Source organism: Peromyscus leucopus, chromosome 13 (assembly GCF_004664715.2).
Source record: "Peromyscus leucopus breed LL Stock chromosome 13, UCI_PerLeu_2.1, whole genome shotgun sequence".
Lineage (NCBI taxonomy): Eukaryota > Metazoa > Chordata > Mammalia > Rodentia > Cricetidae > Peromyscus > Peromyscus leucopus.
The window spans coordinates 53,952,926-53,974,963 of NC_051074.1; the positions used below are offsets into that span (position 1 = coordinate 53,952,926).

The 22,038-nt window shown below is 46.8% G+C and overlaps 2 protein-coding genes across 2 annotated transcripts in view; both read right to left on the minus strand.

The window, feature by feature from the left end:
- Positions 1–2,555, minus strand: part of LOC114704606 (aldehyde oxidase 3) — a 94,090-nt gene extending 91,535 nt beyond the window's left edge. The window contains exons 1-2 of the mRNA XM_028885935.2: positions 2,366–2,555; positions 158–215 (exon numbers count right to left, since the gene is read on the minus strand). Of these exons, the coding sequence (XP_028741768.1) occupies positions 158–215; positions 2,366–2,419 (112 nt within the window). The 5' untranslated portion in view covers positions 2,420–2,555. The remainder of the gene's footprint in view (positions 1–157; positions 216–2,365) is intronic.
- A 6,203-nt stretch (positions 2,556–8,758) lies between these two features.
- Positions 8,759–22,038, minus strand: part of LOC114704613 (aldehyde oxidase 1) — a 68,503-nt gene continuing 55,223 nt past the window's right edge. Inside the window, exons 28-35 of the mRNA XM_028885948.2 lie at positions 20,901–21,029; positions 20,199–20,273; positions 18,185–18,237; positions 16,961–17,075; positions 11,287–11,352; positions 10,690–10,878; positions 10,058–10,225; positions 8,759–9,191 (exon numbers count right to left, since the gene is read on the minus strand). Coding sequence (XP_028741781.1) covers positions 9,141–9,191; positions 10,058–10,225; positions 10,690–10,878; positions 11,287–11,352; positions 16,961–17,075; positions 18,185–18,237; positions 20,199–20,273; positions 20,901–21,029 — 846 coding nt within the window. The 3' untranslated portion in view covers positions 8,759–9,140. The remainder of the gene's footprint in view (positions 9,192–10,057; positions 10,226–10,689; positions 10,879–11,286; positions 11,353–16,960; positions 17,076–18,184; positions 18,238–20,198; positions 20,274–20,900; positions 21,030–22,038) is intronic.

The following is a 22,038-nucleotide window of genomic DNA, read 5'->3' on the forward strand; positions in this document are numbered from 1 at the left end:
CCAGTCCCGTTTACAAGACAAGCAGCTTCGAGAGTCCTACACACAAGCAAAACATTCTCCGTGAAATGTGGTGGAAACGGTTCTGTAAATGCAAGAGAGACCACAGTTCCCAGAGTTGGAAATTTCGTTCTGTTTTCACAAACAAGCAAAAGGATACTGACTTTTCTCAGATAGAACAACAGATTAACTTCAGGGTCTGCATTCCTCTCGATGACCTGGACAGGGGACATGATTATATAAGTAGAGGCAGTTTCCCTTTTGATCTCTAAACAGTAAGAATGCTTTAGAACAGGTTTGTTGATCTTATTTGCCGGACTTGATTAAACCTCACTCTTTGCAGTGATAAAAAATCATACGCTGCTGTATGATACTTGGTCAGACTTTGACAAGTGAATGTTTGGCTTTCAGAGGAGGAGCAACAAGTCTTTGAATTCTAGCACAATCTCGGGTCAAGAAAATAATAAAAAGGCAGAAAAAATTGAAGGACCAACTACTTTAAAAATTCTCACATTCCTACAGTATAATAAAAGACAAAGAATTAAACTGAGGGTTATAATTCTTATCACCACCTCCTAAGCTTGCGTTTTGGTCTGTGTTCACCATCCAGCTTTGAGAAGTTAAGTAAGCAAGAGTTTGGCTGTGGTAGACAAACTGCATTCCTTCGGCAGTTGCAGGAAAACCATGGAAATCTCCAGCCCCTCCCCTTGGCACCAGTGTTCTAGAAGAATGGCCATCCCCCAGGAGGAGGTCACAGAGCCAGGGAAAGGAGCCCAGAGATGAAAGACAAGGTCTCTCCCATATTTGTTAGCCAATAGACCTTGGGCATGCTGCGCAACCGCCCTGAACCTTCACATAGCAATGGAGCCCAGAGCCCAGGGCACAGAGCAGCCCACAGCACACACACAGCACACAGCACACACAGCCCACAGCACACACACAGCACACAGCACACACAGCCCACAGCACACACACACACACAGCACACACAGCACACAGTACACACACACACACACACACACACACACAGCACACAGCACACACAGCACACAGCACACAGCACACACAGCACACAGCACACACACACACACAGCACACAGTACACACACACAGCACACACACACACAGCACACAGCACACACACACACACACACACACACACACCACACAGCACACACACAGCACACAGCAAACACAGCCCACAGCGCGCGCGCACACACACACACACACACACACACAGCACACAGCACACAGCACACACACAGCACACACACAACACACAGCACACACACAGCCCACAGCACACACAGCACACAGCACACATACAGCACACACACACACACACAGCACACAGCACACACACACAGCACACACAGCACACAGCACACATACAGCACACACACACACAGCACACAGCACACACACACAGCACATAGCACGCAATACCATAAGCCCAGTTTAAACTCTGACTGCCCTCTCTCTGTGCCAATAGTGCTGAGAACAAGGGTGTTGGGTTTCACATCACACACGACTGTCAAGGACATCCAGCATATATGCAAAGGGCGTATTGCCGTCGTTTATGTCTTGTCTAGGTCTCAAGAGATCAGGATAGAGGGACGAGAGGACACTTCAGCTTGTTCTCCTCAGTGAGTTAAGACCCCTCCTTTGTTTATTCGCTCGCTCATTGTTTACTTTTGAGACAGTCTCATCATGTAGTCCTTCATGTCCCGAAACTTACTTTGCAGGCCAAGGTGGCCTCAGAGCTCCTGCTATTCTGGGATAATAGGCCTGAATCCAATCTTAAAGGTGTAAAGTGTTCACATTTACACTAACGGTTCACTTCTGGCTTTCCAGTACGTTTTCTCCTCCATTCGTATTGACCGAAGGTTTTATAATTATTTGCAAGTGACCCGAAAACCTTGGACTCTGGGTGTGTGTGTGTGTGTGTGTGTGTGTGTGTGTGTGTGTGTGTGCATACATGTGAAAGTACTGCTTGGGTGGCGTAGAAGTTTGAGCTGGAGCTGGAAAAGGAGGTGTGGAGGAAGAAAGAGAGGCATCTGCTGCAGAAAGGGAAGCCAGTGCCTAATGCTTAGGTCCGTTCAAACGTGGTGAGGTTTGGTCTGGAGACACCTAACTGGACACTTTCCCTCTGCTAGCCCCAACACATTCCACAAGGTCGGCTCTCTCTCTCTCTCTCTCTCTCTTCCTCCCTCCCTTCTCCCCCCGGGAAGCATGGCAGATCGATAGATCTAGCACCCACCCCACACACACCCTCCACCCAATACCTTCACTTTGGCAAAATTGGTAACAGATGGCTTTTACCAGCATTTCCTGTGTGCAGCTCTTAATTACAGGGTAGAGCACTTACTTTTTTCCCATTCACAAAGAAAACAAGTTCATCTGACTCCTTAGCACGAGACATGACTTTGACCTTCGTCTCCCGCGTTCTGTGCCTTTGTGTCTAAAGCTCCTGTGCCCGAGACCGAGACCCGTCTCTCCGGGAAGAACTGTTGTACGAAGAGCCCCACGGGATCTGGACTTAGTGTGCTCTGTGGCTTTGTCTGTGGACTCCTCCCACCCAGCCCTGCCCCATCAAAGCTCCCCACCTTCTCTACTGCTCTCCTCTGAGTTCTTCCACTTTCCTCTTTTCTTTAAACCACCCTGGAAGCCCCTTCCTGGCTAAGCGCATGCTCAGTACACACTTCTCTCTGCCCCAGGAGTAAGCCACTGGAGGGCCGTTTTCACCAAGAGCTTACTGCGGTTGGTGAGGAGGAAGAGATGCCAGCACGGAGCTCTCATGGCCCTCAGATCAGTGTCTGGGCACTAACTGTCCTTGTTTGCTAATTGTGTCTTTACACTGCAAAAAGAATCCTTTAAGAAATGGCACAAGTGTGAAAAGCCAAAAAAAGTAAAATTTCTCCATGCCAACATTTTACAACCAGATTCTTGTGGTCTGCTGAAGTTTTTAGAAGGAACTTGTGAGTGCATATAAATGTCTACATGCATTATTTTTGTTAGGTTGTTAACAATATTTTTGTTAATTTCTAAAAGGTGAAATCAAACTGTTCACATGGCTTCAAAAGTTGCTTTATTCCCCTCAGGTTACGCTGGCTCACTGTGCCTCGGTGGTTTTACCTGTGAGTTGGGCGAAACAATAGCATCTTGCTCAGGGTTGTTGTAGGGATCGAGGGAGCCAAGGCTGGGAGAGTCCTGAAATCAGCAGCTGCCAGGGGAAGCACCCAGTGAATGGTGTCACCAAACATGCTGGGCAGTCACCTGTGGGTTTACACTGTGAGCTGGTTTCAGATTTCTAGTTATGGAGATGCCGCAGGGCTGGAGAGGGCTCAGCAGCTTAGAGCACTTGCTGCGTTGTTGGGCAGCCCTCCATCTCCTGCAACTCCAGTCCCGGGGTATCTGACACATCTGGTCCCTTTGGGCACACACACACACACACACACACACACGATATTAAAAATACGCTGCAGTGGGAATTGGGCTTGGTTTTTGCACAGTTAGAGGCAGCCTGTCCAAGTACCTGCCACCCTCCTTCCCCTCTCTCCTCTTTATTTTAATTTTATTTTATTTTTGGTTTTTTTTTTTGAGACAGGGTTTCAAGGCTTCTCAGTGTAACAGCCCTGGCTGTCCTGGAACTGGCATTGAGCCAGAATTCCTGCGGGGCAAATTCTCAGAACTGGAATTTCTGGCTTGGATGTAAGTATATTGCTGGAGGCAACTCCTTCCCAAGCCACACGTCCCGTATAAGTCGCATATGACAGGGTTGCCCGTTGCAGGCCCACCACACTGGTTTCCACACTGTCCCCTTCCCCGGCATCTGAGGGCAGTTCACTGTCAGCTGGCATTTCTCTTCTTATGGGAGGTTAACCAGTTGCTATATATTTAATGAATAGTTCTATTTCTTTTCATGTCCTTCGATTTCTGTCAGGGTTTTTTTTTTTTTTTTAACCTTATTTGGGGAATTTTAAAACATATGAAGGATAGTTGTGTGATCTATAAATGCCCAACTCTTTCCCGCTAACCTATTGTCTTGAGGCAGAACACGGCATACATAGTCTTTCACGTCACACACCTGCATCCTGAGAGGTGGGACTTCCTACCCGACACCCCAGCGAGGTCTCTGCTAGGCCATTGCAGTGCTGTTGGACTAAGCAGTATCTGGTAGCACCGAGCATGAGTGATGTGGGGGGATCCACACCCACACTTCTCTGCAGACTCTTCTGACACAGAGTTTCATGAGATCTTAAGACATGGAGTGTCAATGTGAGTGCTTGGGATGGCGATGGTTGTCACAACCCCTCACACTCTGTGTCAGCACTGGGGTAACTGAGGAGGAGAGAGGCCATGCCATTTTGTCTAGCTGCTAGTTTGCTACTTTTTATCATGGGAGCTTTTTTTTGGGGGGGGTGTCTACCTATTGTGGTGGTTTGAATGAGCGTGGCCCCCGGACACTCATATATTCCAGTGCTTGGTCTCCAGTTGGCAGAACTGTGTGGGAAGGATGAGGAGGTGTGGCCTAATTGGAGGAGATGTATCACTGGGGGTGGGCTTTGAGGTTTAAAAAGACCACAGCATTCCCAGTCAGCCCCCCTCCCATGGATGTTGTCTCAATATCTAAGCTCTCAGCTACTGTTCCAAGGCTATGTCTCTGCCATGATGGTCATGGACTCTAACCCTCTGGAACCATGAGCCCCTAATTCAATGCTTTCTTTTATAAGTTGCCTTGGTCATGATGTTTTAGCATAGCAATAGAAAGGTAACTAAGGCTCCTGTGATATAAAAATCCTCACACATCAGGCTCGCTCTCACCCATTTATACACCTCTTCTCTTCACTCCCCCACCTGTCTCTTCTCATGCTCTGAACACCTGGCCAAGCCATCTGTTTTGATAACCATGGTTATTCTATCCCTGGGACACTTGCATCTACTAGGAGAAGGCGATAACCAGGTGCGCTCTCTAACTCTGTCCACTGGGAAAACGCGTCCCTCACCAACTGCCAGAGAGACTGGAGCACAGACTTGCCATCCCATCCGTACCTACATCTGGTGCCAACCAACCTGTGAACCAAGCTCAGTCTCTTCCTGTTTTCATAGCTCTGTCACCAGGGATATTCCACCTTGCTGCACGGTGGAGTGTGAGCTGAGGTGTGAGCCGAGGGAGGGCTGCTGACGTGGGGTGATGTGTGACTGGGCACTTGCTCAGGTGCCCGCTTCCCCCTTTCACGCTGCTGTACTTTACTTCCATCCTTCTCCCTGCCTCTGGGCTCGCATGCCTTGTGACCTGCCTCCTAACAAGAGACGCTGCAGAGCGGCAGGCCGGCAGGCAGACACAAGAAGGGGTGGCAGTGAGAGCATTTTCCAGCCAAAGGAAAGAGGCAAGGGACTCCAAAATGAAGGGCAGGCTCCCCATGGAAGGTTAGGGGATCCAGAGACAAGGCTGGGCAGATCGACAAGGGCTAACTCACACAGCGCACAGATGCATGCACCTTAGGGATCCAGGATAAGATCCTGATGAGGTGAATAGGATGCCCCTGGAGGTTGCTAGGCAAGAGCATAGCATGTGCACGTGTGTCTGTGTCGGTGTGCGAATGTATGGAGATGTGTATCCATAAGTGAATATAAAACTTTGACTTCGATGTGGAGGGCAGTTTGGAAGGGAAACAAAAATGGATGCCAGAAAAACGAGAGGCGATGATTGCAGCCATCCGAGACCAATGCAGGTGACTTGCAGTCACAGTAGCGGAAGAAGCAGTGGGAGGTCATTTAAGAACCGTTTCTGAAGGGGGACTGACAGGCTGTCGAGCCTGCGTAGATGTGTTCACAAATTGGGCAGTCCTGGGATCGTCCTCTGTTTCTGGCTAAGCAGTTCAGAGACAGTTATACTTCTTAGGAGATCTGCTTGGGACACGTGAGGCCTGGGGGTCTGAGACGTCCAAGTCACCATCAAAAGCAAGACTTGGAGCAAGTGGTGGCATGACCTTGTGTTGCCAGCACTTAGTGGGTAAAGGCAGGAGAATCCCTGAGAGTTTGAGGTCTGTCAGGTGTGTGTGTGTGTGTGTGTGTGTGTATGTGTGTGTGTGTATATATATATATATATATATATATATATATATATATATATATATATATATATATATATATATATGCAACGAGTTCCAGGCCAGCCAGCATCCAAGGACCTTGACTGGACGTCCCCCTTGTCACCACAGGAGCACTGTTTTCAGGGTCAGAGCCTCAGCCATAGAGTCATTTCTAACCGTGGAGTAATAATGGTCACTGCCAGGAACAGGGTGTCAGGTGAGGAGACAGAGGGATCAACCTCAGGAAGCCCACACTTGTAGGGGTGGGCTGCAGGAGAAGTCAGTGAAGCCGAAAGGGAGGCCGCTGCCAGGGAACTGGGGAGAAAGCAGAGAACTCTCCCCGCCTCTCTATCCTCTCCTGCCACCACCTGACAAGGCAGCCTTCAGTGAGACCCTTAAAGCTGAAGGGTGCCTCATGCTACTTCTGTGAGCTGCATTCATTCAGATGAAGAGGTCAAGTCCTTGTCCCAAGGCTCTACAGGCTACCCAGTCACAACTTGCTCAAGCGGTCTGCTTCTCTCCACAGATGATGCCTTGAGAAATGCCTGGGACAAAATCCACAAACTTATAAATTGATACTTGTAGGGTTTGTGCTGGTTAGTTTTGTCAATTTGACAGGCGCTAACGTCATCTGGGAAGAGGGGACCACACATGAGAAAATGGCTCCATCAGACTGGCCTGTAGGCAAGTCTGTGGGGCATATTCTTGACTGGTGATTGACGTAACCCACGGTGGCAGTGCCACTCCTGGGCAGGTGTCCCTGGGGTGATCAAGAAAGCAGGCTGAGCAAGCCAGGAGCAGCATTCCTCCATGGCGTCTGCCTCTGTTCCAGCCTGAGTTCTTACCCCTTACTACCCTTACTGATCAACTGTGATCAGGACGTGTAAGTCAAATAAACCCTCTCCCCCCAAGGTACTTTTGGTCATGGTATTTATAATAGTAACAGGTCATGGTATTTATAATAGTAACAGACAGCAAATAAAACAAAGTACATGATTCAGTCGATTTCCATACATCAGTCACCACCAGTGGAAACCCTGTGTCTGTGAGTAGTCATCTCCAGCTCCTCTGTTCCCTCAGACTCCAGCAACTACTCATCCACTCCATCTTTGACAACTTGCCAATTTGAGACCTGTTGTATCAATGGGATGTGTATGCCATTTTTTTTTGTGTGTGTATTTTCTTATATTTATATAATAATGCTTTCAACATTCACATGTGCTGCAGTGTATTGCCTCTGGAGGATTGAATGAACTCACTTTTGTGATTGTACTCTATTTTATTTATTAAATGTTATCAGTTGGTGGAACACTTTCCTACCTTTTGAGTATTGTGAACAATGCTCTGCATGTATGTAGATTTTCCTGCGAACATGTTTTAAATTTGTAATAATCATGTGGAATTCAGTTTAACTTTTTAGCCTCCCGACTGTTCTCGCTTGCCTGTGCCATGTACATCCCTCCAGCAATGGAGAGAGCTTCTAATACCCCTCCAGTAATGGATAGAGCCTCTAACACCCCTCCAGTAATGGATAGAGCCTCTAACACCCCTCCAGCAATGGACAGAGCCTCTAACATCCCTCCAGTAATGGACAGAGCCTCTAACATCCCTCCAGTAATGGACAGAGCCTCTAACATCCCTCCAGCAATGGACAGAGCCTCTAACATCCCTCCAGTAATGGATAGAGCCTCTAACATCCCTCCAGCAATGGACAGAGCCTCTAACATCCCTCCAGTAATGGACAGAGCCTCTCACACCCCTCCAGCAATGGACAGAGCCTCTAACATCCCTCCAGCAATGGACAGAGCCTCTAACATCCCTCCAGCAATGGACAGAGCCTCTAACATCCCTCCAGCAATGGACAGAGCCTCTAACATCCCTCCAGCAATGGACAGAGCCTCTAACATCCCTCCAGTAATGGACAGAGCCTCTAACATCCCTCCAGCAATGGACAGAGCCTCTAGTTTCTCCACGTCCTGCTAACACTTGCCATTGTCCATCGTTTCAACTATGGTGTACGTGAATGGCGTCTCACTACAGTTTTGACGTACATTTCTCCAGGAACAACAAGGCTGAGCGTATTATGTGCGATTGGTCATTTAAACATCTCTGTCTATTTGCTTTATCAGTCCATTAAAAAAATACTGAAGAGTAATTTGTTCTTTAACTACTAAGTTTTAAGTGTTCTGTACCCAAGAGTTTTGTCATATGTTTATAAATATCTTCTCCTGTTCTGTGGGTCTCTCTGTCTCTGTCTCTCTGTCTCTGTCCCTGTCTCTCTCTCTCTCTCTCTCTCTCTCTCTCTCTCTCTCTCTCTCTCTCTCTCTGTCTCTCTCTCTCTCTCCTGTGCTGGAAATGAACCAAGGGCCCTGAACACATTAGACAAGCACTCTATCACCAATTATATCCTTAGCCCTTATTTTGTTGGGACAGAGTCTTGCTATGTAGCCCAGGCTGGCCTTGGACTCTAGACCTTCCTGCCTCCCTCTCCTGAGTGGTGGGAATGCTGTTGCCACCTTTGTGGTTTTGATGAAGTTCATTTATCTCTCTCCTCCTGACCCCAGTGGTCCCAGAGACTCTTTAGATATGTGGCCCGTGTCTGTCATGATAAGGAAAGTGGAGTGATGGCTTTCAGGGACAAATAAAAAAATGAATTTACAGTTCACAACAGGGAAGAAATTATTTATAAAATCGTCATTCATTAGATAATATAACTTTTGCTGGAGTATACAAACCAAAAGCGAGCCACAGACAAGTGGTCATATTTAGCTGGACAGATCCAAGGGACAGAATAATGAATAAATGAATGAAACCACCTCAAAGGAAACAATTTAATATTTGTGCAATTTAAAATATGATTTGTGATTGCTTAGGTATGTCTGGAGTATGTTGAGGCGAAACTTCCAAATCAGCTTCGTGTAAAGCAATGCTGTGGATGATTCTGGGCTGTGAAAATCTGGCTTTTATAGTTCGAGGCTAGGAGCAGAGAGACCGGGAGGCGCATTCTGCAGCAGCGTTGACCCGGTCCCTCCAGAGTTCGCATTTGACTCACACAGGTATGTTCCAGGGAACATAGGATCCAGGTTCATCTCTTGGAATCTGGGAGGAAAGAGCAAATTTGGATGCTTATACCCTAGAGACATGCTTGTGACTTAGGTTTAAAAAAAAAATTAACAGAAGGTAGTGAAGGCAAAAACCACCACAGGCAAGGGGCCGATGAGAGATCAGAGGACACCACCACGGATATACAGAGGCACCTTGGAGAGGGTCTAGTGGAGGGATGGCGAGTTTTCAACTCCACGTGGAGAGGGACTAAGGAAACATGGAGTCGGTGTCTCTTTCCCCAGTGTGGGGTCCAGGATTATGCAGAGCCTGCACGGAAGGAGTGTAGGAGGGACACACACACACACACACACACACACACACACACACACACACGAGAAGAAACTTGTCTCGTAGCTAGAGAGGAAGCTGGGTGGCATGGCCCCTTTACAATCGAAAACCACAAATCATGTTGCTGAACAGACGCACAGGGAACCGGAGCGTGTGCTCAGCAGGAATGACACTGTGGGAGGGTTCTGTCCGTCACACTGCCAGTGCCTGTGTGGGTGGCAGGGGGGATATAGAAGAGTGACCTTGATTCGTGGCTGGGTGTCCCGGGTTCAGGCCGCAGCCCCTGCACTCAGCCTGACTCAGGGGAAACGTAAATCTGAGAGAATGAGCTTTCTGTTCCCCTCGAGTGATAAGGACCTGAGCACACAGGAGAACAAGCAAGGCTGAGGAAAAGACACAACCCAGGGGCACAAGTTCAAGAGCCATTCTGTCCCTCCCATGTGCCCCAAGGAGTTCCTGTCAGCTTTTCTTCTTTGTGGAAAAACCACAGCGGTGGGTTAAAGACACTTCGCCATAGAGCCAGGGGACAGAAATGACGGACTTTCCGGTTTTTTCTCTTGAGTGTAACGTACCATTTTTGTGAACTTATCCTCACAGGCCATTCGGATCTTCTCTGGAGTCAGTGGACTCCCGAGCCTCAGTGGTCTGGAGATGCCTCTCTCCTGCCGAGCCGCGCTCACGGCCTCACGGATGGCAAAAAATACCGAACATCCCAGGAAGACCCCAGACTCTCCCAGACCCTGGGGAAAAGTGAGCCATGGAGGTTATGACACAAACTGCCCCTTCCTCTCTGAACATACAGGCACCCGTGTATATGTACATAACGCAGTATTTGTTAATTAGATACATATATAACCTACAGAACACCATAAGTAAATTGTTATTGAAAAAGTCATTTAACCACTGATCCTAATGTTCTTAGGATTCTAGCTTAAGAAAATGGTTTCAGATGGAACAAGCACATACAGGCTTGAAGGTGGCGGCTGTAATATACAAAGTCAAACGTAATCTGATAGTTCACGTTAGGCAGGTTGGGAGTATTTGAAGCATTTCACCATGCCGTGAAGTTACTTTACAATGAGAATATTGAATAAGGAAGGACTCCTGGAATCGCAGTAAAGACATCAAACAACCAAGCAGACCAACGTCTCTCCACCCTACAGATATCAAGTAAGCATGGACCTAGTCATCCAACACAGCTTACCTTAGATGAATATAAGGTGTTTGAGTGTTCGGATGGGGGCAAAAAAGAAATGTGCATCTCTGTGGGGATGTCACAAATGGCAGGGATTTTGTACTGGTTTGGGCCGCGGCTGTACAGAACACCCTGAGGAGAGTAACTCAGCTCCTCTATCGTGTAGAGTCCCATTCCTTGAATAAACGCGCCTTCAACCTGAGAGAAAAGAAGGAATTGCTACCCATGAGGCAATACACCCAGGAGCATTTCAACTGCATGCTGCTTGTCTGACCTAGGAACTGCAGTTCAAAGGACCTTCCAGGGTGAATCAGTGTCACCAGGCGTCCCTCTAAAAACATTTCTCTATATCCTGTCAGAGGACTGGGTTTTAGTCTTGGTTTAGCCATTGGAATGATACTCCAGAGGAGTCCTCACAGGGCCTGTCCACATACCATCATGTTTTCCATCAGTGAGGCAGGTGAAACCCTTCACAGACTGACCTCAAACAGACCCAGCACACTAGGGTAAGGTTCTGAGGTGACCAGCAGGTGGATGTTTCCTCTTCAGACCTCACTGAAGTTTTTGCCCCACAAACAGGAAACAAGACAAAACAGTTACACGTACCTGGCCTATGTCAAGGGCTGGGTTTATGCTGTTGCCAACATCCATCACAATGTCTGTTCTGATAGTCTAGAAAAAAAAAAAAGATTAACGCAGATAACTCATAGAGAAGAAGCTGAGACATGCCTCCTGCCAGGGATGGGATAAAGTCTTTCTGTGGGCCTACCATGTTTTCTCATGATAAAGAAGCAACAAAAATTTTATTATGTGACCAAGTTTATTATCTAAAAACTTCTGCTTTTTGACATAGGTTCTCATGTAGCCCAGGTTGGCTTTGAATGTGATATGTAGCCAAGGATGACCTCTAGCTTCTGATTCTCCTGCCTCCACCTCCCCATTGATTAAAGGCATGGGCCACCATGCCTGGCTTATGTGGTGTTAAGAACTGAACCCGAGGTCTCAGACATCCTAGGCAAATACTCCACCAACTAAGTTCCATTCCCTGTTCCATTCTGCATTTCTTTAAAAAACAAAAAAAAGATTTATCTATTTTTATTTTATGCTGATGAGTGTTTGCCTACATGCATGTGAAGAGACTCTGACTAGCTTGAGTGTGGCTGGCAGGGCTCTGGCAGGCCTTGCCCTCCCCCATTCCCTCTGCCTTGCTAAAAACGGTTAGATGACATTCCTAAAGCCGGCCCCCAAGGTCTACTCCCTTATTTGGCCACTTCCTCCTCCTGAGGTTGACTACCAAGGTCCAGCTATCAAACTATTGAAGTCTAGCCATCAGAAGCCCCCATTGGCTACCCTAATCAATACTTCATCCTAACATGGGGTTTCCCCTTGTATATGTATAAACCGCCATTTTTGTATGGGCTATGTCTGTCTTCCCTCTATCTAGAGACAGTCCTTTGTCCTCTGGGACAAATACCCCCTTTCTCCCTTGTTCCGGGCCCCTTCTCCCTCATCCTCTGTCTCCTGTCTTTGTCTCTTATTCCCTGCCTTTTTTTCTCTCTGGGACAAATAAATCTTCTTTGTGCTGAGAACTTGGTCTTGAGGGTCCTTTTCCTTTCATATTACAGTATGTGTGGCCCCTCTGTGCATGTTTGAATCTCATGGAGGCCAGGAGAGTGCCAGATCACCGGAAACTGGGGTTACAGATGGTTGTAAGCTGGCATGTGGGTACCAGGGACTGAACCTGGATCCTCAGCAAGAGCAGTCAGTGCTCTTAACCATCTCTCCAGCCCCCACACAAATACTCCCAACCCCAGGTTAAGCACTATTTGTTTTCCAAGGAAATAAGAGGCTTTATTTGCTTCTGATTAGCTTCAAGCTAGATGATGCAAGAGACTAAATTTAATCTACCACAACAAACAGTGAAATAACAAAAGCCACTATCTTTGGTCTTCAGAACCCCGTTCAAAACTCCATGGCTCCTCTCCAAGCTAGTACATGGAGTCTATCCAGCTCAGTGACATTTACTGAACCATGGAGTTCAGGAAGTGTCAGCTTGCATTTTGCTGGTGGGGACAAGAACAAATCCACCCTTATGACTTGTTTTTCTGATCACCTAAAAGTGCGGAGGACAGCAGGCCCTGCCTGTGTGCTGGTAACACCTCTGTCCTCCAACAAGTCTGTAGATTCTTTGGTGTGAATGATGGTTTCTACCATGCTAATGGACTCTATTGATGGTCGTTAAGGAACAAAGAGAATGCACAATCCCAGAGGCAGGCAAATCTCTGTGAGTTTGAGGCCAGCCTGGTCTACAAAGCAAGTTCCAGGGCAGCCAGGGCTCTTATACAGAGAAACCCTGTCTTTAAAAAAAAAGAAAGAAAGAAAGAAAGAAAGAAAGAAAGAAAGAAAGAAAGAAAGAAAGAAAGAAAGGAAAAAAAGAAAGAAAGAAAAGGAAATGCACCAGTTTTCTTATTTGGTCTCAGACTTGCAACTAACAATTTTCTGCAGAAAATTAGATAATGATCTAAAATGTCTGACTTCAATAAAAGTTCAGATAATTACCTTTTTTTTATTGCAAGACACAATAAAATGAAAAGTTCCCTTTGATACTGGTTAGCCTGATGGCTCTTCTAGGAGACAAGCGGCCTCCACTGGAGATGAAGAAGGGTGCTCGAAAGTCTACTGCTAGGGAAGGTTCTACTTTTCAAAGACATGGGCTAATGGCTCTGCGTCTCTGTAATTGGATGGGACTGGAGAGCAGGTCTGGGCTGTGGTAGCCTACTTCCAAGAGGGTACTTAATGAACTCCTCCATTTGATATTCACAGCCTGTGTATGCCCCTTTTACCAATCTCTGTCAAGCCAGTCCTTGTGACCACTAGGCCAAGCAGAAACAGTGGCACACCACTCTGAAACAAAATTAGAAAGGACTGTGGCTTCTGTTTCAGATGTCCTCCCACGTGTTTATGTTTTCAACTTTCTTTGGGGCCTGTACATCTCTGGGAAGTCAGCTGCTGTGTCCTTGGGGCACTAAGTGGACAAAGAGATCATTCAAGGAAAGGAGGCAATTGCTAACAGCCATGGAGAGACCACAGCCTCCCATTAACAACAGTGTGATGGAGCTTAGAAGCAGATTCGATGACTGTGGCTCTCACCCAGTGCCTGGCCATAGCCTCGTGAGAAATCCTGAGCCAGAGTTACCCAGATAAACTACACTGACCCAGATGCTTGGCCCTCAGAGGTGGTGTGTGCCAATACGCATTTACTATTTTCAGTTGCTAATTTGGGGGCAATTTGTTAGATGGCAATACGTAGCTAATAGATAGATGTAGGTTCAAAATCTGGGACATTTGTCAGGCAGTTTTACCAGCATGAGAGTGGCTAAGAAACAGGCCTCCAGGAAGGACTTCTGGTTGTGGAATGTTAGTTTAAGGTGTGTTACATTCATCTAGGCTGTGGACTATTTGTTTAATGATGTAAAGGTGTGTTGCATTCTTTTATTTTGCATTTGTTTAACTCTGTGAAGCTGTGTTACTGTGCCTGTCTACAACACCTGATGGTTTACTAAAGAGCTGAACAGCTGATAGCGAGGCAGGGGAGGGATATGCAGGACTGGAGGGCAGAGAGGACACATAGGAGGAGAAATCTAGGGTAGAGAGTGAAGAGCAAGAAAAGAAGAAGGAGAGGAGGATGCCAGGGGCCAGCCACCTAGCCACCCAGCCAGCCATGAAGTAAGAAGGAAAGAAAGATCTATAGAATAAAGAAAGATAAAAAGCCCGGAGGCAAAATATAGTTAAAGAGAAATGGGATAATTTAAGTTAGGAAAGCTGGCTAGAAACAAGCCAAGCTAAGGCCAGGCATTCATAAGTAAAAATAAGTCTCCATGTATTTATTTGGGAGCTGGGTGGCAGACCTCCAGAGAATAAAGAACAAAACAAAACAAAATAAAAACAACAACTACAACTTCTGGTAGGCTGTCACAGGCTGGCCTTTTGTCTATGGGTGGTGCCTACTCTGAGCTATCAATACTGCACATGTCTTAAGACTGTTCAAACACACAAGAAGTATCTTGAAAGAACCTCCTGATAACAACAGCCATCCCTGTGGGCAGCAAAGAAAAGGACCCCCCCTATTGTTGCTGTGAGAACAGAGTTAAAAAGGATGATGGAGGATTGAAAACAGCAGTGTCTGGAACACTGAGGATGCTGAGTAAGAGGGTTTCTATTTGGGGATGAGACACGCAAGCGACGTAGACAGAGGAGGCACAGGACATGGGGCTGGTGATGGCAGTCTCACTGCCTCCTCTCCAGCCCTTCGCCCAGAGCCCTCGGGGAACATAGGTAAAGAACCTCGGTCCTTCCACACATCCCTATGTCTAATGCAGCTGACAGTACCACACTAAGTTGTAAGGATGGCTTCTCACAAGACACCTCCACCAAGGAGACCATCCCAGACCACTCCATAGTCGGGAACTAAATATTAGGTAACCAAGGAAGACTGCAGCTGCCGTCTGGGTGGCAGGTAGGAGACTTAACTCTCTGTTGTGGCAGAGCTGCAGGCTGGTCATGGAAATATAAGTGAACGGAACATAGTCGAACTGAGCCCCAGCAAGACATCTGTAAGGCTGGCCACGGCCAAGCCAGTCAGGGATGACAGCCAGCAGATAGTCAAGAGCAGCAGCTAAAAAGCATGTGTCGGAGATGGACAGAGGTGGGTGGGGCCTTCAATCACCCCAATTGGGTGGGCAGCATGTGAACCTCTGCCTGGTTGGGCTAGAGGGACATTGATAGTATATGAAGATCTCCCATTGGCTCAGCCCGAGATACTGCTAGAGAGCTAACATCTCATAGCAGTTACCCAGACTTCCTCCAGCCTCTACCATCATGGCCTTGTTAAATCCCTAGCCAAGGAAGTTTCCTGGCCTTTTCCCTCTTGGAAACGCCTCTACTCTGAAGAGCCTCTCACTTCCCAGAATGCCCTCACTGTACTGTAATTCTCTTTGTAAAGCTTGCTTCGGCTTTACACACAGTCCGTGTCTGTAATTGTGAGACAACCTCAAAGCCACTGTCCCAGGTCTGTCTTTGGTAACTATGAGTGTCTTGCACCTTAGGTCCTTGCATCGAAAGCATAAGTGGGTCCAGAAAGGTCCATTTCCACTAAAACAAACAAGAACAGAACCCTGAACCGACACCAGGTTAATTATTACTGTTCTTAGCTCTGAACAAAGGCCAACACAGAGGAGAATCTAGACAGGGATGTTTTCACTAACTTTTTATTTGAGAGCAAAGGGATTCAGAAATTAGTTAGCATGGGAGAAATCTCAACATAGTGTGGGACAGCTACTCTAACCCAAGGGTCTTGCTTGGACTGGTAGTCCTTTATCTTAGTCCCAAGTCCCCCCAAAGAGATACCGTCTGAGCTGGAATCCAGACAAATAATATATCCTAGTAGGGAGGTTCGATATCATTTCAAAGGGTATATATCATTTCAAAAATAAGGCTATACTTTAAAAATATATGCTAAGGACATGTTAAATGAAAAATTATACATGATAACCATCTAGGAATATAGACAGAAAAGGTATTTGGAAATATCAAAAGCTGGAGCTTGCTCCTGGGTAGGTTTGGGTACAGATTATCACTAAACCAGCAGCTTAGTCACATGGCATTTGTGAGGGCTACGGAAATCTCATTTGATGTATCCGTGATTGTTTATTAGATAATGGCAATGAGTGTTTTCTTTACCACTAAAGGTACAGGAAAGGAGGCTGAGTCCTTGGAGCTGGTGTACGTGTGTGTACATGAGTGTGAATCCACACTCCCCCCCCAAAAAAAAAAGTATAAGATGACACTTCAGCTATTCAAGGAGAGGACCTGGCTGGCCACTGCCTGTCCTGAAGTGGCCTTTGGACCTTATTAACAAGCTATGGATACCTAGGGTATCTTTCAAGAACATCACACTAAGACACTTCTTATAAAGGGTCAGGATTGCTACTTGGGACAACAGTCTACACGGAAGTCCTCATCAGGATGTTTTGAAGTGATTTCTTTCTTATTTCCAGTAAAAAGAAAACACCTAAGAAGAAGGACTATTGTTTTCCACAGAAGACATTAAACACTAAGGCAACTGACGAGTTTCATTTTTCCCCCCTAGTAATACAAAGAAATCACCCTCGGGGCAAATGCGTGATGCTGCCGCCACACAGCCAACTTCCATCCAGTAGGCACATGTGTGGAGTTTAAGCCTCTCACAAGTAGTCAGAAGACATTCCCAGGTGGTACTGACCTTATGGTTCCCAGTCAGACAATCTATCTCAACCTCTGTGCAGGCAGCTCCATACACAAAATACTCAAAGGGATGGCCTTCCCCCTTCTCCCAGTTCATGTCTGCCTCGTAACCCCTGAAAAGAAACAGAATTGTTGAGGAGCACTGTTAAGTGATCAAGTCCTGCCATCACAGATGATGACGATCAAAGCAGCCCAAAGGGAGCTGTGCCACTCACAAGAGTACATGTGTACAGGGATATGCCAGCACGTAACACATGCCCAACAGATGTGTCCAATACATGTCTCTTCTATGGTCATCAGACTGGGGGTTCAACCTGCCTCTTAAGCCAAACACTGTTTCAAAGGGGCTTATCTGCCTGCCTTTTCTCTCTCTGGCTCCAAGATTCAGAGTTCCGCGTGAGGAATCAGGCCCGCTGGCTCCCACTGGCTGGCACCACCAGGCTCTCTGCTTGCTCCATCCCTCGCTCTTTGGTGAGAATGCCAGGTGAATGTCAAAGATAAAAGAAGTCTAGGGCAGCAGCCTGCTAAGTCCTCTCCTCTGTCTTCCCTCTCTCCCACCCTGGAGGAGGCCATGGAAATCCCTTCCAGTGTCTATTCCTGATAGGCAGTTGGAGTCCCAGGCAAAGTGAGGACATGAGCTGAGATCCTGCCTTGTCTCGGCATTCACCATGAAAACATTCAACTAATGGTTTCCTAGAGGTTGTGGTCCTTGGGGCTCCACAGTTAGTTCTCTCTCTCTCTTCTCTCTCTCTCTCTCTCTCTCTCTCTCTCTCTCTCTCTCTCTCTCTCTCTCTCTCTCTCGCTCTCGCTCTCTCTCTCGCTCTCGCTCTCGCTCTCACTCTCTCTCTCTCTCCCAGAGGTGCCAATCTTATTTTTTGGCTTTAACTTTCACCCCTATTCTTGTTTCTTAACTTTAGGGATAAATTACATTTTCAACAAAAAGCCACGGCTGTGGATTACAAGCACTAATTCCCAGAAAGCTGCATCATGGCCACAGTATGATCCGAATCGGCACTCAACTCAAGTTCACCTGTGTGAACATTTTCTCCAAAAAAAGGTCTTTGGATCCTTGGACAAACTAGCAGCTCAATGTTTCTTTTAACAGCAGGCTAACTGAAGGGGGTGAGTCAGGTTAGGGACCAAAATTGCAAAGAGAACTGAAATTCTTCCTCCAGCTCCTACTGCTGTTTTCCATGACGTTTGATTGAAGGGACAATTGTACCTGAAATATCCAACAGCTGAGAGACTGATGCTCTGGTCAAAAGCAGTCTGTGCCTGTGACGGAAGAGCAGAACATGATATAATGAGGATTCCTGAGAGGATTGCTCAGGAATTTTGTATAATAATAACAAGGAAAGCCCCAATTGAACGTTTCCTGTCACCAGCCTCCATCTACAGAAGCATTCATGGCTCACTGTGTGTAATGGCAGCATTTGATCAATGCACATGGTTGTCATAAATGTCTGCCGTGATACGTTATGCTCATAAACTGAACTATAATGGCCACCCACGTCCTGCTTATGAAGGGATCCATTCAGTCATCTGGAAAGACTTAGGCTATTAACGTGGCCGATTTTGGGACACAATGGTTGGATGTTTAATTTTATATTGTGTATCTATCTAAACAGTTTCAGCTGAGGGGAGTGATTTTGCTAAGTTGTGCCAGTGACATCCAGTGGTTTGTGCAAGGACATATGGTTGACTACTAAACAGAAAAACAAAGGTTAGGTCAAAGACTCTAAAGAGACTGTGAAAGGTGCGGCGCTATGGAAGAAGACAGGCTCAATGGCAGTGTCTGCGGTGGATGGCGAAGGGGGGGTGTGTTCCTGAGTTACACCTGAATGCAATTTTCTCCAGACAGCCATTTTCAACTCTGGGCTCAGGCAACACCAGGCAGGGGAAGAACAATGATGTCCAGAGCAGATTTAGAAGTTTCATATTGTATAATAATAATAACAATAATAATAATAATAATAATAATAATAATAATGGTTTTTCAAGACAGGGTTTCTCTGAGTAGCCCTGGCTGTCCTAGAACTCACTCTGTAGACCAGGCTGGCCTTGAACTCAGAGATCAGCCTAACTCTGCCTCCCAAGTGCTGGGATTAAAGGTGTGTGGCACCCAGCTTATTTCATAATCATTCATTACATAATGAGCCTTTATGAAATAGCAGGCGCTTATGGGTGAGATACAGGTGACTGACCAAGCCACCAGAATTCTAAGCACGCACGCTCATACTGAGCAACCTCAGCCCTGGACTCTTTCCAAGCAGAACTCCACACCATACTTTGCCAAACCTGTGCTTTGATATTACAGAGCTGGTCATCTAGAGCAGACAGCTGACAGCTACACCAGGGGTTGGTGAATGCCTGCTCCATGTTGTCTGATGCTTACCAGTCGGCCATTTGGAAAAGGTAGCTAGTTGACGACAGACTGTGTGTCTTCTCCAACTAGACTGCCAGCGTGCCAGGAAGCAGGCGAATGTTCCTGGTCCACTGGTGTCTATGACGTGTATAGGTGTCTATGGGTGTATATGACACCCCAGCTTGGTTTCCTATTTGTTTTTTTATAAGCTATTTTATTCTTATGGATATGGGTGTTTTGTCCGCACGTGTGACTGTGCATGCAGAGACTGGAAAAGGATATGATCCTTTTCATAGGGAAAAGATCCCTTGGAACTGGAGTTGTCACAGACAGTTGTGAGTTACCATGGAGGTGCTGGAATTGAACCCAGGTCCTTTGGAAGAGCAACAAATCCTCTTAACCTCTGAGCCATCTCTCCAGCCTCTGGTTTCCCATCTCTAAATGCATGTCTAACTGGGCTTTACAGAATGATTTCAGTATATATATATATATATATATATATATATATATATATATATATATATATATATATATATTGGCAGAGTGACTCCAAAGGAGAAGAACACACAGCTATTATCCAGAAAGCATCTAGGTCCCACAGGATGAGACATTCACTGACTGCAGCTCAGGGCAGGAGTTGTAGCGTGGACGCCATCTTTTTCTGTAACAGAAACATACCCGGGCACACCACGTCTCTCACCACACGTGACTCCACATGCCACGTGCAGAGGGGCCTTTTAGCTGTCATTATGCAATTATGACAGTGCCTTTGAATCCCCCGTCCCCTAAACACAATCCACGCCTACTTCTCTCCCCTCTCCTCTCTCTCATTAGTTTCTGTGACAAACCACAGAGAACCAGTGAGTCTCACCCAATCCTTCCACGTTCCGTGAGGATTCTTGTTGATGATGGGTTCGAGGCGTTTTAGAAGAGTCTGGCAGGCATCCTGTAAGTGATTTAAAGATACAATTCTAAGATTCTCATGAAAACATCAGTGTCAAAACAACATGGTGTGTCCTCCCACAGTTACCTCGGAGGTACGCAGGGACAAAGAGACACCGGGAGTCAACGCAAGAGAGGACGACGTAAAAGGCTTTATACAGGGATGTTCGTAGGAGAGCGCCTGTCAGGCCTGTACTGGTCTGAAAGGCAATGGCCTTACACACTACACTAGGTCAACACTTAATGGAAGGACTGTTGCACACCACCAAACACTGGTTGCAAAGCATCGATTTTCTCGGCACATTTGTTCAGGCTTCAAGAAGCCGGAGTGAGAGGTGATGGGACTGGGATGGAGAGAGGGCATCGCCCAAAGGCCCTGGCAAGAGGCAGGAGTCTGACTGAACACAGAAGCGGGGAGATACTGGGGTGTCTGGGGTAGAATTAAGAGGACTTGCTGCCCGGTGAAGCTGCAGGCCCAGAGCCTCTGAGTGTTTGCTGGGTCACCTGCTGGGTCTGTGCGCCTGCCCTGAACTGAGGAGCCGGGAGGGATGAGCGACTCTTCTCGTCTGATCTCCAGCTATGGATTTGGCCCCGAAGGGTTAATGACAGATGTTGCTTTAGCGGGCTTTACCTTTACTGCGAGTCCATTGAGGTCCGCCACCACAGACCCTCCAGAGGCATTAGCGTTGGGGACGGTTTCTGTGCTTGTCCCACGCAGGTGGACGTTGGACATCGGCATCCTTAATTCACGGCTGACCACCTACAATTGTGAACGTAGGTTTCTTTTCAGACGCTTTGGTTAGTTGCAGACCTGTGCACATGCCGGGCTGGCACAGCACACGTGTGCAGCCTTTACATGCACGACAGGGATGAAAAAGCAGAACCATGAACTCCTTCAGGTACAAAAACCCCCCTCTCTTCTAAAATCCTGGTAGCTAGTCTGGACTCCAAGTTTCAAACAGATTTTCTTTTCCGTTGATTTTCTCACATGAAATAATGTCAGGAAAAGGCTCCAGGCTAGTGCAGGAGGGAAAGGCTTCATTTCCATCTCTGTATTAATAAAATCAACACTGCCCAGCTAGTCTCACCACAATACTTTGCAAAATCCCAGCCAAGGGGCCACCACTTTAGCAGGAGCTGCCTGGTTTCTGTGCACAGCCCTGGACACACTGCAGGAAAAGAACACCTCTCAGATGGGTCCCCAGACGTGGGTCCCCGGAACACGTGCACCACAGAGGAGGGCTGGGGCCGGGGCTGGGGGCCAACAGGGGGCCCCACACTTGTAGTGCTGGAGGAAATCATTTTAGTTGATTCAAATTCATCTCCCTCTGACTAGCAGGATGCTTGGTAGAGTTTGTCCACAGCCAGCCCAAGAACACAGGCAGCCTGAGCCCTAGAGTCTCAGCAAAGCGTCTAGGCAGAGTCATGGGCTCTCCACATAAGGTCTTTGGCTCAAGAAGGAAAACACTGAAATCTTACTGAAAAATTGAACTCCAGAACTCTCAAGTGCTAGCAGCATGAAAAACAAAAACAAAAACAAAAAAACCCCTACACATCCCAAATCCCTGTAATTAAAAAAAATCTAAATTATATCACTTGAGTTGCTTTCATTCACCTGGAAAATAATCTAATTATTTCAACAATTCATCACATTGAGTGCTAGTGGAGGGCACGATGCATTGACAGACACTTTACAGAAAACAATTTAGCAACGTGTGTCAAGCAGTTCCATATACTCAGACCCCATGATCCAGTAATTCCTCTCCTGG